At 42.9% G+C, this 15,171-nt stretch overlaps 1 protein-coding gene across 4 annotated transcripts in view; it reads left to right on the top strand.

The window, feature by feature from the left end:
* The window catches only part of pard3aa (par-3 family cell polarity regulator alpha, a), a 433,956-nt gene that overhangs the window by 59,553 nt on the left and 359,232 nt on the right, over positions 1 to 15,171 (top strand). For all 4 annotated transcript variants that reach the window (XM_047158283.2, XM_017479944.3, XM_047158282.2 and 1 more), the window contains exon 2: positions 7,106 to 7,207. In XM_047158283.2, the coding sequence (XP_047014239.1) occupies positions 7,106 to 7,207 (102 nt within the window). The remainder of the gene's footprint in view (positions 1 to 7,105; positions 7,208 to 15,171) is intronic.

Below are 15,171 nucleotides of genomic sequence, written 5' to 3'. Positions count from 1 at the left end.
ACCGTATACACACAGTACACCGGTCGCTAATACCGCAGACATGTCCGACATCACCCACCTGTGTCGGTCTCTAAAACTAGATAACAACACAAAGTCTCTCTCTCACTCGGAGCATTCAGGCAGCCTTTCCTGGCTGAGAATGACATTAGAACAGTGATTTAGAAAGTTTGTTTTGGGTAGTGGGGAACACGGGATTCAGAAACACATCCAGGGCTGCAGAGAGTGAACTGACTCTGACATCAGAATGAGAAATGCTCCGTGCTTCACACACGGCCCCCTTGTGAGATTCGTTATACGCTGCACGGAGTCTGAACGGATTGCACGAACACGGTCATCAAGTTTCAGTTGCAGTGAATGGAAATCTAAGGCTAGGGCTGGACGATATAACGGTATCGTGATCGATGACCGTGGTACACTTTTCTGAGATATCGTTGGTATAGTGATTACAAATTAAACGGTACTGAATGGATGTCATGGATTTTACATCATTTAAAAAAAAAGTCTGTAGGTATTAAAAGAAAAGTATCGTCAAAGTCAGTGTAACCGTTTATTTGTTTATTTTGCCACTGCCACTAAATTGTATATCATGATGTGCGTTGTGTATTGTTTGTCCTCACGTATCACGATATGATTTTTGTCATGTCGCCCAGCCCTACTGAAGGCCTTGTTTATACTCGACGCGTCCGCAGTAGCGCGCGGCAAAGATGACGACATCGCAGAGAGCGCGGTCGAGTGCGTTGAGTGTGCTAGACCTCATTTTGCGTTGGTAGTGTGAGCGGCTTTATTTATTTATTTATTTATTTATTTACCTTTCTGTGCGGCTCCGCATCCGGAGACGAGGCGACTCTTTCCGAACAGGTAATCGTACAGGCATCTCTATGATCCATCCATGCGGGACCGTAGAGAGGAAAGATTTTTAAAAATAGCAACTCCATTTGCTTTGTACTTTCCTGTTGAAAGAATAAAGCCGAAGCGGAAAGTGTTTATGGGGGGGGGGGGGGGGGGGGGGTACCATGTTTTCATTCATCAGTGTTTTCACAAATAAACACCGTCGCTACACTACAGCGTCAGACAGCGATGCACATAGAGACGTTTACACCGACGGGCGGCCATACAGAATGATTATTCTGTAATATCTTTCTTTTCTCTATGCATAGAGACTTTTTTGCACTGATGGTGAACAATCACCTGATTTTGTAAATGTGAGAAATGACATCTGCGGGAAGCTCCCACTTTTTGCGGCCGTCTCCAGTAATTGCTAACGTTTTCAAAATGAGCCCTGCATTAAATAATAAGTCTATTTAATGAAAGTAAAGATCCATGTTTAATAAAAATCTAAATGAAATGAATAAAATTAGAGGGAAAAAAATAAGTTTGTTCAACTTTAGTTTTATACCTGCTCTCGTGTTTATATATTTCGTTGTAATGTGACGAGTGATAATCTCAAGGTTTCACTGGGATTAATATGATTCTTATGATTCTCTGCTCTGTTTTTCACTCTGTGGGTTTTAGTGAAGTTTACTGAAAACAAACATCAACAACAAACAACAATTCCTCCTCAGCGTTCAGCAACTCCACATGAGATGCCATGCTTGTAAGCGTTGCTATGGTGGTTCCGACTTCTTCTTCTTCTCTTAACTACTTCCTGTTGGTTTATAGGACGATTACTCCAAGTACGCCCCATTTCGTTTAAAAGACCATTACAACGGCAAGCGCGGCAAGTATAAACGTCTCGTCCGACTGGGGAGGGGCCAGGTGATGGTATAAACGAGGCTTAAGCCACTTATTCAGCCGGTGCTTATTTTTGCTCTTTCGAAAATATGTTGTCTTAAGACACCACCGTATTAATTATTGTTCATTTAAAAGAAGGTATAAAAGGCAGAACTATCGGTATCGGCCGATATCACTCTGAATAATCGCTTATCGGTATGGGATGAGTAATTTAGTATCGGTGCATCTCTAGTATATCTTCATTTTAAAGATACAAGATCCAAAATGTTTAGCTTCTCCTGTATCTTTCTCAAACTTGTATATGACTGAGTCACTGGATCGATTGTTTCCTATTGGCTGATAAATGGCTGATTAAAAAAAAACAAACTAAACTAAACAAAGTGTTTGGGAACGTTGGACATGAGCGCATCGTTATCGTTCCGTATCCAATCAGTGGCTGTAGGTGTTTGAGAAAGTTTTCTTCATATTAGAGCACATCGTGGTATCACTTTCACTCTGTACCATCTGCTGCATTCATTATGTTGCTCTGTCATGCTCTGGCTGCACATTAGAATACCAAAAGGTGAGTAGGAAGAGAATTTGACAACGTGGAGACGAGGCATGTGTCATATTTAAAATTTTTCTGTCCGTTTCCCTTCCTTTGCCTGTGTCATGTGAAGACCTGCATTCTTCGTTTCATTGTTTAAATAAAGCTCATTGTCTTAGCAGATCAGATGAGAGAGATGTGAAATGATGGTTATGATGTTCATTAGTGTTGAGGGAGATGTCACGCCAGACTGGAGACTTGGTGCCAATGCAGGTCTTTTTTTTGTGTGTGTGTGTGTGTGTGTGTGTGTGTGTGTGTGTGTGTGTGTGTGTGTGTGTGTGTGTGTGTGTGTGTGTCGGTAGTCTCTACGTACATCGTGATAGAATGACTAAGCCTTCGGTTCAGTCCTGGTTGTTTGACTAAGCCTCAGTCATATCTGTGGATCTCCAACTTGTCAGAGATGATCTGAGACTAGCGAGCTCTGCTTTGCTTACACAGAGCACACGGTGACTGAGCTGCGTTCTAATCACAGCAGGTGTCAGAACATGTAACTTTACTCATGTTTGTTTGAGAACTGGATTCTGAAAGATTTAGGGTTTTTTAATCCAGTGTAATGTGCACTGGACTTGCTTGGTTGGCTCTGTGTAAACTTTAGCTGCCTCTTAGTTTTAAGGGTTTAGTGAAGAAGCAGTAGAGCTGTTTTCTGTATTTCTGAATGCTCGGAGTTGAGTTTTTATAAGGGAGGTGTGTGTGTGTGGGGGAGGTGGGGGGTTTCCTGCATTTCTCAGAGAGAGAACGAACGTGATGAATAAATGCATCACCCGATTTTAACACTGTGTAAAACTGGAGTTTTTCACTTGCTACCTTTTTCTTCCGTAACATGCCATAATTCTGGATCTACAATAATCTTTCTCCTCCCACAATGTGGTGGTGTCAGATGTCCAGGCAGAGATCTGAGGATGGAATACATGATGAAGCCTTTTTGGGGAAAAAAAAGGGATTTTATAATATTTGTAAGTGTTTGCATCTTCAAACAAACCCCACAGCCCCCCCCCCCCCCCCCCCCCCCCTCGCCCCTGTCTGCATCTCTCTCTCTCTGTCTGCATCTCTCTCTCTCTGTCTGCGTCTCTCTCTCTCTCTCTCTCTCTCTCTCTCTCTCTCTCTCTCTCTCTCTCTCTCTGTCTGCTGTCTGTCTCTCTCCCTGTCTGCGTCTCTCTCTCTCTCTCTCTCTGTCTACGTCTCTCTCTCTGTCTCTCTCTGTCTGCTGTCTACATCTCTCTCTCTCTCTCTCTCTCTCTCTCTGTCTGCATCTCTAGCTCTCTTTCTGTGTCTGTCTGTCTCTCCCTCTCTCTCTCTTTCTGCCTCTTTGTCTCTTTGCTTCTCTATAGATCTATCTGCATTTCTCCATCTCTCTCTCTCTCTCTCTCTCTCTCTCTCTCTCTCTCTCTCTCTCTCTCTCTCTCTCTCTCTCTCTCTCTAACTCCTCCCCTCTGTCTTGTTTCTTCATTTCTCTCCTTGCTCTCTGTCGTTCTGTCTCTCTAGCGCTCTCTTTCTCTCCATCTTTCTTTAGCTCTCTCTGCTGATCTCTCCTCGTCTTTCTCTCTATTTCTGTTTTTCTCTCTTTGTCTCTCTCTCTCTCTCTCCCTGTCTCTCTAGAACTCTCTCTCTCTCTTTTCTCCCCATCTCTGATGGCCTCTCTCTCTGTTTCTCTTCAGCTCTCTCTCTCTCTCTCTCTCTCTCTCTCTCTCTCTCTCTCTCTCTCTCTCTCTCTCTCTCTCTCTCTCTCTCTCTCGCATCTTTTCGTTATTCTTCTCAGAGGTTTGTGCTCTGACACCCTTCTGGCGTGGAATGTTGGAATGTTATCTCAAGAGCAGTCTTTCTTTCGCTAACATTTGCACAAGAAGCGTGTGGGATCGTGTGTCTGTTTGTGCAAAGTTGGACTATTGTGTTAGGTTAACACGTGTGTGTGTGTGTGTGTGTGTAATTCTTTATTTTTTCTTCTTCTTTTGCACCTTTTGCTGTTTTTCCATCCTTGTATCTTAATCTTCTTTTTTTCTTTTTTGTCCCACCAGTCCTCTTATCCATAAGGATCTTTCTGCTCTCTCAGCTGGAACTCATTCCTGTTTAAATCACCCATAGGGACTCTTGGCTTCTTTCTATAAATCATAGACCTTAATAAATAATTATCCCCCATGCCATCCTTCAGCACGTTATGCAACGAATTCTTTTTTTTCTTTTTTTTCCCTCTCCCTATTTGAAGTTGGCTTGAATGGGTGAATTATGAAGGCGTCTGATGGTAATTTTGCATGTCTGAGCAGCTTCACTTCATCACGGGGAGTACGCCGGTCAGCGGCGCATGCAGATTTTGTTCCTGCTGCAGAATTTGTTCCCATATTTGCTGATTCTGGTTGTGGGGTTTGTGGCCAGAAAATGTCTTCCAGATACACTGGTAAACTCGGATGAACCCGTCGACACTGCGCTTTAAAGCGATACGTGTGTTCTCGTTCCCATTTTCGACCAGGGGTTGTTTATGGTTGGTGTAAATCGAAGTGAATAATGTGGCTATCCCTCGTCATGCTGGTCCATTTCATCCGCGCTGCCAGAAACGTCTGAAAGACAAAGATGGGATATTAGTATTTAACGACGGGACTTTGGAAAAGAGAGTGCGAGGAACGTAGAAATGGAGGCTTAATAGACCGATTGAGAGAAAATGGCTCACAGGAGAAGACATCTGTAAGCACGGCCTTCCCTATGTTCATCCTTCTCCTCCTCCACCTCCTGTGAAGTGCTGCCAGGCTGCGTGTGTGTGTGTGTGTGCCAGGTTGGATGTAGACGGTGGTGTTTGTCCGCGTGTGCACTAAATTCCAGCAGTTCAGCTCAGGTTAGATTGGCATAAAAGGCAGTATCGCCAAAGCCGCAGTTGGAACAATATTTCTGTGCATTTTTAGGAACGTTTATATGTATGTGTATGCGTTACTGTGCACTGCAGGTTTACTAATTTCATTCTTCCTCCTTAACAAGATAAGCCTGAGTTTATCTTTCATGCCACACTCCCTTCTCTCACACACACACACACACATACACAGAGTAGAAACCTGAGCCAGAAGCATGCGCACAGTTGACTGGCCTTGTGATATCTGATCCGGTGTAACGGCTCCTGTAACATGTCCCACTGAACCTGAGGAGAGTTTGCAGCACAGCCTGTTGCCCCTGTTGATATTGATGGCGGACAGAGCTTTAATTCAAGCCGATGCACGCTCGTATAAGATGTAGTAAAATCTAACGTTTCCAGAGAAACGGCGCATTTCGGACAAAATCCTTCATCAGCTGTCCGTATACACTCCCCATCCACTTGTGCAATTATCCAATCAGACATCAAAATGTGGAAAAGCAAAAAAAAAAAGAAAAGCATCCAGTAAGCAGGGGTTGTGTGTGTATGATGAGAGAGCTCGGAGGAGACTGGTCCAAATGATTGGAGCCGACAGGGCTTCCGCAACTCGAATCATCACTCCTTGATCAGAAAAACATGCACAATGTAGACTTCCTGCCATCCGAGAACAGGAATCTGAGCCTACAGACTCACTCAAATTGGGCAGTTAAAGACAGAGAATGCTTCAGGATGCACTAATAACATGTTGGTATTGGTAATAATGCATATTTAAAGCTTGTTATAAAAAATCTGGCTGCATGATGTATTTACATAGTAACTTCCTGGTCAGGATTGTCCTGCTTTTTAAATTGGGTGAATAGTAGGGCTGGGCGATATGACAAAAATCTCGTATCCCGATACTCGTGGACATTTCTACGATACACGATGCGTAATTTAGCTAACATCTGTCCGCAAAACGGTAGTAAAATAACCAAAAATGATGATTAAACTGAGTTTTGACGATACTTTTCTTTAAAAGACAAAGATGATTGAGGTTTTTAAGGAAAATTGTCAAATCACTGACTTCCATTCAGTACCATTTAATTTTTAATTATTAAAAATGTTTAAAAAAAACAAACAAAAATCCCTATACCAACAATATCTCAGGAAAGAGCATCGCGAAATGATCGATCACTATATAGATATCATAGCGATCATATCACCCAGCCCTAGTGAAGAGTTTGTTTATTTTGTGGAATAGAACAAACCAGATTTATTAGGAAATGCTGCGGAGAGGTACACGCACACATCATAACCACGGGGTTAGTGGTGGCTCAGCGGTAGAGATTGGATTTCTGCTCGGAAAGTTGTACGTTCAGATCCCAGCCGAGCAGCCACCGCTGGGCCCTTGAGCAAGGCCCTTAACCTTCAACAGCTCAGTTGTATAAATGAGATAATTGTAAGTCACTCTGGATAAAGGCGTCTGCCAAATGCCTTAAAGAAAAAAAGCTCAGCCGCATATAGACTGTCTCAGTTGAGACAGAAAATGAACTGGAGTGACCTTTTTTGGCAGAGACAGAATTTAAATATAGTGCTGGGATTTCTACCTCTGGGATTCTGTTTCCCAGTGTGTCCAGGGACATACTGTTAATTTTTTTAAAAAAATAAATAAATAATTAAACAAACAAATCAATAAAACATCTGTTTTAGGCCACACCCATTTTGGCTTCAAATTCAAATGAAGCTACAAATATTTTGAGCACTAAACAGATACAGCTTCTGTTGCACTCGTAATAAACACCCTTGTTAAACCTGTAATATAAAAAAAAAAGTTAAGAACTCTTGTATAACTTTTTTTTTTTTTTTTTTTTTTCCCCCCCTAAGAGTGTAATAGTTGAGCACACTAACTGACTAGTCAGTCATTTCGAATATATGCACACACCGGACCTTTACTAACCTGTCTGTCTGTCCCTCTGTAGGACCCAGCCTATTGGATCCAGGTTCACCGGTTGGAGCACGGCGATGGAGGCATCCTGGATTTAGATGATGTGTTATGTGACGTTGCTGATGACAAAGACAGGGTGAGTGTGTTTCTTATTCACAGTAACTAGACCTTGTCGATCCTGAAGGTCAGACTCGATCCTGGACGTACAGTTGCGAGGGTTTACAGCGACGTGTGAATCCCATGCCAAAAAAGCCGGATGCACTCGAGCATGTTTCGGGAAGGACAGGATGTGGCTCGTGGACTATTGGTTATCTCATGACTTCCTTTTTTTTTTTTTTCTTTTTTCTTTTCCTTCTTCAGTCGGTGTGTGTCACATGGTCATTACGCCTAATGTGTCACTTGTAAGAGCACTCGCCCGTCTTGGCAGTGTGCTATACTGAAGGAGTTTCATTATTGTGGCAGTGAAGCTGTTAAATCACCAGGATGATGCAACCACAAAGACATGTTGTGAATTTTAACATTGCCGTTTAATCACAGTCTAGTGGCTAGTCTTAGTTTTTTTGCTTTTTGTGCGTGCGTGTGTGTGTGTGTGTGTGTGTGTGTCTTACATGATCATTAGCACCACATTCATGCACTCGTACTCCGAGCTAAGTGTTGTGTGCGCTCAAACTGCAAACTATTTACTCCGTCGCTAATCAGCTGCCGTGCTAGCAGAGCTTTGATTCTCCAGCTCGGCGCTTTGAACCCATATGGTTTTACCGTGGTTGTTTATTCAAATGCATATTTCACAAGATTAAAAGACCAGAGATATCACAAATGTTCCTTTTACCGGTTTGAAAGCCTTATCTTATGGTGATTTATCTGTCATCTTACATGCGTGAGGGCTGCCATGCTGCCGAAGCGCTGTGCAGATGTAGATGGGGGTTACGTCATTGAAGACATAAATGATCATAGAGAGCAGCGTGCGTTTTGTTTCAGAGGATTCCTGCTGCTGTCTCTGCAACGGAGATGAACACAGAAGAAAGGAGAGACGACTGTGGACCTACAGATCTGTGGCAGTGGATTTCAGCTTGTGGAAATGATGTGTACTGATGAGCACAGCGGCGTCTGTATGCTCTAAAAAGGCATAAAAAGGACATCTGTCCGCGTCTCTCTCTCTGTCCGCGTCTCTCTCTCTCTCTCTGTCCGCGTCTCTCTCTCTCTCTCTCTCTGTCCGCGTCTCTCTCTCTTTCTCTCTCTCTGTCCGCGTCTCTCTCTCTCTCTCTGTCCACGTCTCTCTCTCTCTCTCTCTCTCTCTCTCTCTCTCTCTCTCTCTCTCTCTCTCTCTCTCTCTCTGTCCGCGTCTCTCTCTCTCTTTCCACGTCTCTCTCTCTTTCCGTGTGTCTCTCTCTCTGTTTGCGTCTCTCTCTGTCTGCTTCTCTCTCTCTCTGTCTGTGTCTCTCTCTCTCTCTGCCTGCTCTCTGCGTCTCTCTCTCTCTCTGTCTGCGTCTCTCTCTCTGTCTGCGTCTCTGTCTGCTTCTCTCTCTCTGTCTGTGTCTCTCTCTCTCTCTCTCTCTCTCTGCCTGCTCTCTGCGTCTCTCTCTGTCTGCGTCTCTCTCTCTCTGTCTGCGTCTCTCTCTGTCTGTGTGTGTCTCTCTCTCGCTGTCTGCGTCTCTCTCTCTCTCTGCTGTCTACGTCTCTCTCTCTCTGTCTGCGTCTCTCTCTGTCTGCTTCTCTCTCTCTCTGTCTGCGTCTCTCTCTCTCTCTCTCTGTCGTCTCTCTCTCTCTCTGTCTGCGTCTCTCTCTCTCGCTGTCTGTCTCTCTCTCTGCCTGCTCTCTGCGTCTCTCTCTTTCTCTCTGTCTGCGTCTCTCTGCCTGCTGTCTGCGTCTCTCTCTCTCTGTCTGTGTGTGTTTGTCTTTCTCTGTCTGCGTCTCTCTCTCTCTCTCTGCCTGCTTTCTGCGTCTCTCTCTCTCTCTCTCTCTCTCTCTCTCTCTCTCTGTGTCTGCGTCTCTCTCTGTCTGCGTCTCTCTCTCTCTCTCTCTCTCTCTCTCTCTCTCTCTCTCTCTCAATGTCCTTGGCTTTATATCTGCGTGTTATTATCTGTGGAGGTGAGAGACAAGAACTCGTACAGGTGTCATAGTGTGTGTGTGTGTGTGTGTGTACGTATATGCATTTGGAGAGCTGATCCTCTCATCTTGGAAGAGGTGGGCTCTTTGATTTGCAGGCTGCCATGGTAACATGTCTGCTACGACACACGCACACCTGCAGCACTGCTGTGAGAGATTCCTCTGAGGACTACACCGCCCAGCTCACACGCCTCCCACATCATCTGTTCTGTTCTTCATCTTCACACTCCTTTTCTCACACTCGGCCGTCTCACTCCAAAATCGCAAAAACAGACTTATCTCCAGTTATCCGTCCTCTTTATCTCCATGCTCACTGAAAATCATGAGGCCAGCCGTATGAACCGCTGGCCGCTGTAGCTTGGAACGCTGCTTGATTTCTGATGCTCTGCAGAGAGATTTGGTGAAAAGTAGTACTCACTAGGGACCTCACACACTGTTCAAATCCTTTTGGTGGATGTTACATTACGAGAGTTAAGCTTGAACGTCATGGGTCCTAGTTTGGCATACCGATGACGAAGTTGTTCCGTACCTGTCCCGAACCTATCGAGCAGCCGATAGTTTTAAAAATTGATACGCTATTCAAACATAATGCTCAGTAAAGTACTGCTGAATTTTATTACAAAAATAAACAGTCCTGACTGAACCATGGAAATGTACTGTACGTTTTAAAATATATATTAATTATTAATAAATATCAAAGTAAATAAGAGATGCCTCCAAATTGAACCAAAAAGTAACGTTCCAAATAACACACACAAAAAAAAAGAGCCATCCGAAATGAATCAAAAACACTTCAAATAACACAACAAAATTTGTCGGTGGTAGTTTTTAATAGATAGATCAGCAAAACCGATCAATCGGTCCACCTCTCGTCTGGATCAGACTAGTTTTAAAAAATGCAACCGTTGCGAACACGGTTACTCAAATGCACACTTTTCACATGATGAGACTTCAGGTAAAAATCCATTACTTTAAAGCCGATATATCTGAAATGACTTTTTAACCAATATCACTGATCAAGCAAATATCCACTCACTTCGTTCTAGCACCTCTGAGGTACTTTTTGCACTAGCTCTGTTTTGGACCGGTGCATGAGGGATTGCGCAGATTCACATGACGACTCGGTGAAGACATTACAAATCTCCATGCTTCACTCTGAGTAGGTATTTTTGGATGCGTGTCTTTTAATCAGTGCTGTCATGTCGAAGGGATTTTACCCGTGAGCTGTTCCACATGAGCCCTCTGGCTGTCACGGCCTGTCATTACAGCACGTCTAAGCTGAGACGAACCGGTTTCTTGAGAGGTTTGCTTGCGAAACACTGGGAACACCTCTGCGGTTTGAATCCTTTCTGGTTTAGGCTCTTAAGTAAGTGTGTAACAGTTTGTAACCAGGTGTACTCACTGTTGGAAGTTTCGCCACCCTTTAAGGAGATTTCAGTATGACACGCCGGTAATCCTGGAAATGTGAGGAGAAGTTCTCGTAATACACGTTATCAGGTTGTCTTTGTAAATAAAAGCCGAAGGTTTTCTCTTTTTAGCCATATTAAAAATCTCCCTAGCGTTCAAATCCGTTCCAAGTGAATATAGGCTTATAAAAGTCATCCCTGGACTGTAAGGTGTACATGTTTATCTTCTCAGCTTCAGCTGAACTTCTCGGCGCTCATTAGAGCTGCAGAGATCTCAGTCATCTGTACGGATTACAGAAAGACGTGCCGCCGTCTAGACGATCTCACAGCTCTCCGCACTCTGGGGTTTCCTCTAGATTAGATTAGTCTGATTACAGTTCGCGGTTATTCTGTTGGTGTGATGCACATGGCATCAGAGGTGAAGGGTTTGCTTTAATGTTTTAGTCTGGAGCAGACTGAGGTCAGGATTAAAGCTTAAACAGAAAGGATTAGAGGGGAACCTAATGAAAGACCGGTTCAGCAGGGCGTCTCGTCCTGTTAATCATCAGTTAGAGTCAAGTAGGTCTACACACTATTAACTTTATTACGAACTTAATTATTATATTCTGACAGGTCACGGTTAGTGACGCAGTGAAATGAAAATTTTTGTACCCTTTGCTTACGTTTTATGAATTTATTTATGGTTTTGAAATGAAACCGGATTGAAAAAAGTTAATAGAAGTTCATACAAATGACAAATAATTAGATTTATTGCAAGTTGGACTGAAGGAAAAACAACAACCTCAAAAAAAAAAACCCCTGAGATTAGCTGAGATGTTTATGCATGCGTGGTTAAAATCAGGCATCGTTTGGACATGTTGGAAGTGATGGACCATGGCCTATGGAAGACATTTCTACTGAGAATTCAGTATTGTCCTGATCGACAAACATCTGACCCCTCAGCGAGGCTGTAATGTGAAACATGGCGGTCACTGCGTCTCCTTTTAGAAACCCTGCATGTTTATTAACTTTAAGCTTCAGTGTTCAGATCATCCAGGCATCCAGCTCCTCTCGAGTGTGTTTTTCCAGGTGCTTTACCATCGGCCTGTCTGCTCTGACCTTGGATGCCAGCAGTAACATTCTGTTCCCCAGTTGTCAGGGGATTGGGACTTGGTGTCTTCACCCTCTGCTGTCTCTACGCAGGAGACCAGGTGTCCTCTGTGCATGTGTGTGAACTTTGAATGCTTCCTCTTCTTCTTCTTGTTATTGTTATTATCACACATGCACAGACCTTCACGTAGACGAGATATAGTTCTCCATTTGTATTTGTTCTTGACACTAACTCATGATTCCTTCATCGGTTTTATCTTCAGTAAGCGCTTTATCCTGGTCAGAGGCAAACTCGGCAACACTGGGTGTGAGGCATCTGTATGGGATGCACAGTCCATCACACGCCACCATGCCCTCACACATCCACACACTCATTCACACCTAGGGAAAAGTCGCCAATCCACCTGTGGGCATGTTGTCGAGCGGTGTGCGGAAACCGGAGAACCTGGAAGAAAAACCCAGGGAGGTGACCTACAAGAAACGTGGGGAGAACATGCAAAACTCCACCCGGACAGTAAAGGGGTGGTCACACTAGACTTCTCCCTATACTTTTCACATTAAAATTGTTCTTTCCAAGCTGGTGTAATCCTGCTTTCCACTCATTCTCCCGCTGAGGTTCTTTTACACTCAAGTCTTCAGCATATGAGTAATTCTATTAAGCCAATCATTCAGGAGTCTTAGCAGAGCAACACCCAGTCACTGCTTGACTTTAATAATGGGCTAATAGGCTCAGATTACTCCATATTAATGGAGGTTATAGGTGTACGTTGACAGCGCGGGACTCATCTCACTAGGGCCGTGCTAAAAGGAAAGATGGAGTCTGAAGGTCTAAAGCTAGGGGATGAACAGCTCCAGCACATTGCTAATTATCTTAGACTAAACACGAGCTCTGTTTGTAACTCAACCCTCACGAACTCATTCACTATTTACTATAGAGCCTGGTGTGTATAGAGAAGCAGTAATGGATACACCAGGCCGAATTCACACAACACTTGGATGCATCATCGTGGTGCATCGCATAAACAATATACGATATTAAGCAGTTTAGCAATACCAACACAAGTTCGAATATAGAAATGTATATTAATATTCATACCCACAGCGCTGTCGGATTCTCGGTTCTGATTGGCTGACCGGCCGTTCTGGGGTGTGCGATTATTTTTCAGTAAATGCACGGCTAAAGTAGTTCCGGTCAGGTCTCGACCGCGTTACAGTTCCGTATCACTTTGCCGTGTGAACTGAAATAACAGAAGTGTTAGCCTACTGTCCACCACAGCATACAGATCTAACAGACAAATTCGAGTTTCCAGGAATAAGTAAGGAATAATTGACGATGGGCCGCTGAAATATTAACGTTAATGATAACGAGTCTTGATTGATCACATATACATATGCACAGTGAAATTCTTTTCTTCGCATACCCCAGCGTGTCTGGAAGTTGGGGTCAGAGCGCAGGGTCAGCCATGGCACAGCGCCCCTGGAGCGGAGAAGGTTAAGGGCCTTGCTCAAGGTCCCAATAGTGGCAGCTTGGCAGTGCTGGGGCTTGAACCCCTGACCTTCTGATCACTAACTCAGAACCTTAACTGCCAAGCCACCACTGCCCAAATATTAGAAAGTAATCCACACTCTGAGGTGGTAATACCTCAGTTACACCTCGGATGTGCGTTACTGTCTAAAAATTCAACAGCCCAGAGTCAGTTATTCCATGGGTAGAAGAGAAAAATGAGAGATCCTTAATGCCCAGTTCCCTTCCACCACCCAGCCATACAACAGCTAACATGTGCTTCCTCCAAGACACGTAAAGCCAGCCAATCACATCTTTTCGAACTGCTGTGCATGCTGCATCACAGGGCAGCGTAACACGCTCGGAGGAAAGCACTTATCTGCCCTTTTCAGCATACATGAACTTGTCCATGATTTGGAGATTTGAGCTTGGGATCTCTGAATGCTTTTCTGTTACGCCATTCAAGAACACAGCTTGAAGTATGAATAAATCGCAGGGTATTGGGATAGTCTTGCATCAGCCGTACTCGATTTCCAGAGGATTATGGTTAGGGAGGAATTTGCTAACGCTTTATATTACTGTCTGTCTCATAAATTCTAGGCATTAACTCGGTAAGTGTGTAGTACAGACTAAATTAATTATACCTTTTAATTATTAATTCATTCTGGTTGGTAAACGCACAGTAATTTACTGGACAGTGTCTAGCTTTTAAGCATTGATTTGATAGAAATATCACCGGAACTGGTGTAAAATCATGGTAGGTGATGATAGATGAACAGATTTTTATAGAATTGCCGCAAAGGTTATAAGTATTAATAAGGGAAAAACTTCTAATGAAATAATGAATTTGATCGTAATATCCTTTCAAGTAGCACCATAGCACTTTTTTTGCTTCCAGTATTGATACTGAAACCTTGCGCCCCAGCTGGTGTACATACCCCTCTTATATACTTCTTTAAAAACTTCTAACCTGTACAATGGTTTCTTAGCCTAATGAAAACATGTAAAATAAATATAGCTAAAAAAAAAAAAAAACCCCTTTGTTTTATTAAGTTAAACTCCACACGTCCACACCCAAATCGCATAATTGAAAACATGATAAAGATTAAATATAATAAAATCAATCCAATAAAAAAAAATACAATCATGTTTATATGGAAACATTTCCAGTAAAAAAAAAAACAAAAAGAAAGAAAAAAAAAAAAAACTAAGCTTTTTTTTCACACTCCAGTTCAGAGCGGTTTTTTTTGGTCAGATATTCGATCCACGTCTTTAAAAAAAAAAAAAAAAAAAAAAAAACTCTCTCTCTATATAATTTTTTTTTTGTTGTTGTTTTTTTGTTTTTGTTTTTTGTATCTGCCCAGTACTGATTCTGGATATCGTATCGTACCTCTACCTGTTAGACTGTTGTGACTTGCTTCATCTCTTTATGGCCATGTGCTTTGTTGATTTTATCCCACTTGGATGATCTTTACTTCAGTGAATACTTTGTCGGGTGATGGTCATCTGACAGTTTGATCAGTTTGGATTGGACATGGCTGCTCTGCTAGATTAGTCCATTTTTCGTATGGAGAGGTGGAATATGCACATTTAGTTAGTATCTCTCTAAACAACAAATCGGTGTCGAGTAATATTTAGCAAATTCATCTTATGAAATAAAAGAAGGAACGCTGTCACTTCTGAAACATTTTTGTTTAAGAATGTTATTAAACCTTCAGGACCGCACCTTTGCTATTACATTCACTGAATTACATGCCTTAAGATGAATAATGACTAAGAACCAGCGATTTTAGCGGATTAACAACCGTGTATCGGTGTTTGTGTGAAATTCGGTAGCTGTAACGCATGGCCTGGCGTTTCTGGTTTCTAAAGATCCTCTAAAGAACGTCCTGAACGCTGCAGTTGTTCTATAAGCGATACAAACAGTTGTCTGGTGTTTCTGGTGGGGAAAAAAAAGAAGCACAAAGAAACAGTAAATCATCGCGGCAGCTCATC

The sequence above is a fragment of the Ictalurus punctatus genome, chromosome 1 (assembly GCF_001660625.3).
Source record: "Ictalurus punctatus breed USDA103 chromosome 1, Coco_2.0, whole genome shotgun sequence".
NCBI classification, from domain to species: domain Eukaryota; kingdom Metazoa; phylum Chordata; class Actinopteri; order Siluriformes; family Ictaluridae; genus Ictalurus; species Ictalurus punctatus.
Note: the sequence above shows the minus strand (reverse complement) of the source record. Positions and strands in the feature narration are given on the sequence as shown.